The sequence below is a fragment of the Cucurbita pepo genome, unplaced genomic scaffold, assembly GCF_002806865.2.
Source record: "Cucurbita pepo subsp. pepo cultivar mu-cu-16 unplaced genomic scaffold, ASM280686v2 Cp4.1_scaffold001297, whole genome shotgun sequence".
Lineage (NCBI taxonomy): Eukaryota > Viridiplantae > Streptophyta > Magnoliopsida > Cucurbitales > Cucurbitaceae > Cucurbita > Cucurbita pepo.
Genome location: NW_019647477.1, coordinates 6411 through 7548, shown reverse-complemented (window position 1 = coordinate 7548; position 1138 = coordinate 6411). Strand labels below are relative to the sequence as shown.

The 1138-nt window shown below is 42.4% G+C and overlaps 1 protein-coding gene across 1 annotated transcript; it reads right to left on the bottom strand.

Annotated features, from left to right (window-relative positions):
- Positions 1–612: 612 nt before the first annotated feature.
- LOC111786287 (rho GTPase-activating protein 2-like) lies at positions 613–938 on the bottom strand (the record flags this gene model as incomplete). Its single annotated transcript, XM_023666600.1, has 1 exon — positions 613–938. A coding segment is annotated over exon 1 (326 nt), but the record flags the coding sequence as incomplete, so codon positions are not given.
- Positions 939–1138: the final 200 nt, after the last annotated feature.

The following is a 1138-nucleotide window of genomic DNA, read 5'->3' as shown; positions in this document are numbered from 1 at the left end:
TCCGTGACATTATTCAATGTTCATTCTAAATCCCAGGAAGTAGTCTTAATTGAGTGGAAGAACAATCCAAGTCCACCGCTAGCCGATATTGTCCTGTTTGTACTTTCCTTTGGGGCTTACTCTTAAGGTTTTTAAAACGCGTCTCTGCTAGGGAAAGGTATCAATGTAAAGGGGGTTTCTTTCTCCTCCCCGACAAATGTGGGAGTATGTGAACTATTTCATGCTATAATCCACCCATTCATCTCCAAAAAAATGGCTAAAAACTTGGACTAAGAGACTCTAAAACTGAAAAGCCAAGAAAAAGGCTCAAATTAGCCAACATTTGAAGTGAATAAGCAAAGATTTAAGTCTTTTTTAGCACATGAACTCCCCTAACAAAGGCAAAAATGGCTAATTTCCAACCAAAATGCTCCAAGTTGAGACCAAAAAATGACAACCCAACAAAACATTTGAACTAAAAAAGCTAAGATTCAGCTCCTTAGAAGCAAATAAGCTCATAACAAAGTAAAAATCTCAAGATTGAGGACATAAAACAAGAAACCCAACAAAGAAATGAACTCAAAAGAGCTAAGTTGAGAACCAAACAACCAAAAAACAGAGGAAATTCCTCACCTGGCACTAGGAACAGAGCTGGGAATCTCAACCTCAAACTCGACAGGAAGCCCCAAAAAACCATTGAAGCGGTCGAAAGTGACATGGGCAATATGTCGAACATTTGTCGGCCATCCAATTTCCATCTGATGGACAGTGGAGATAAGCTCCTCCCGTCGATCAACACGGCAATAAACCATCGATTTCCTCAACGCCGTGAGCAAAACATCGACCAAAGAGAGCTGATTTTGGTCATCACTGACGGAGGAGCCCTTGGCTCCTCCTTTGACCATTTTGCTGCCTCCGCCGCAGCCGCCGCCCCTAGTGACCATAACAATGCCGGTCATTCTCTCCCTCGTTCGCCGATTTGGGTGGGGGGTTTTGAAAATGTGAGAGATGGGTTTGGTTGCTTGTTTTTATTGCATTGAAGGAAGCCCTCTTCCCGTGCCTTCGTGTCGCTACGGTTCTTCGAAGTTAAACAAATTTCAAAAAAAAGGTCTCAAACGGCCACTTCACATTTCAAAAAAACGCTTTTTTATGTGCTCTC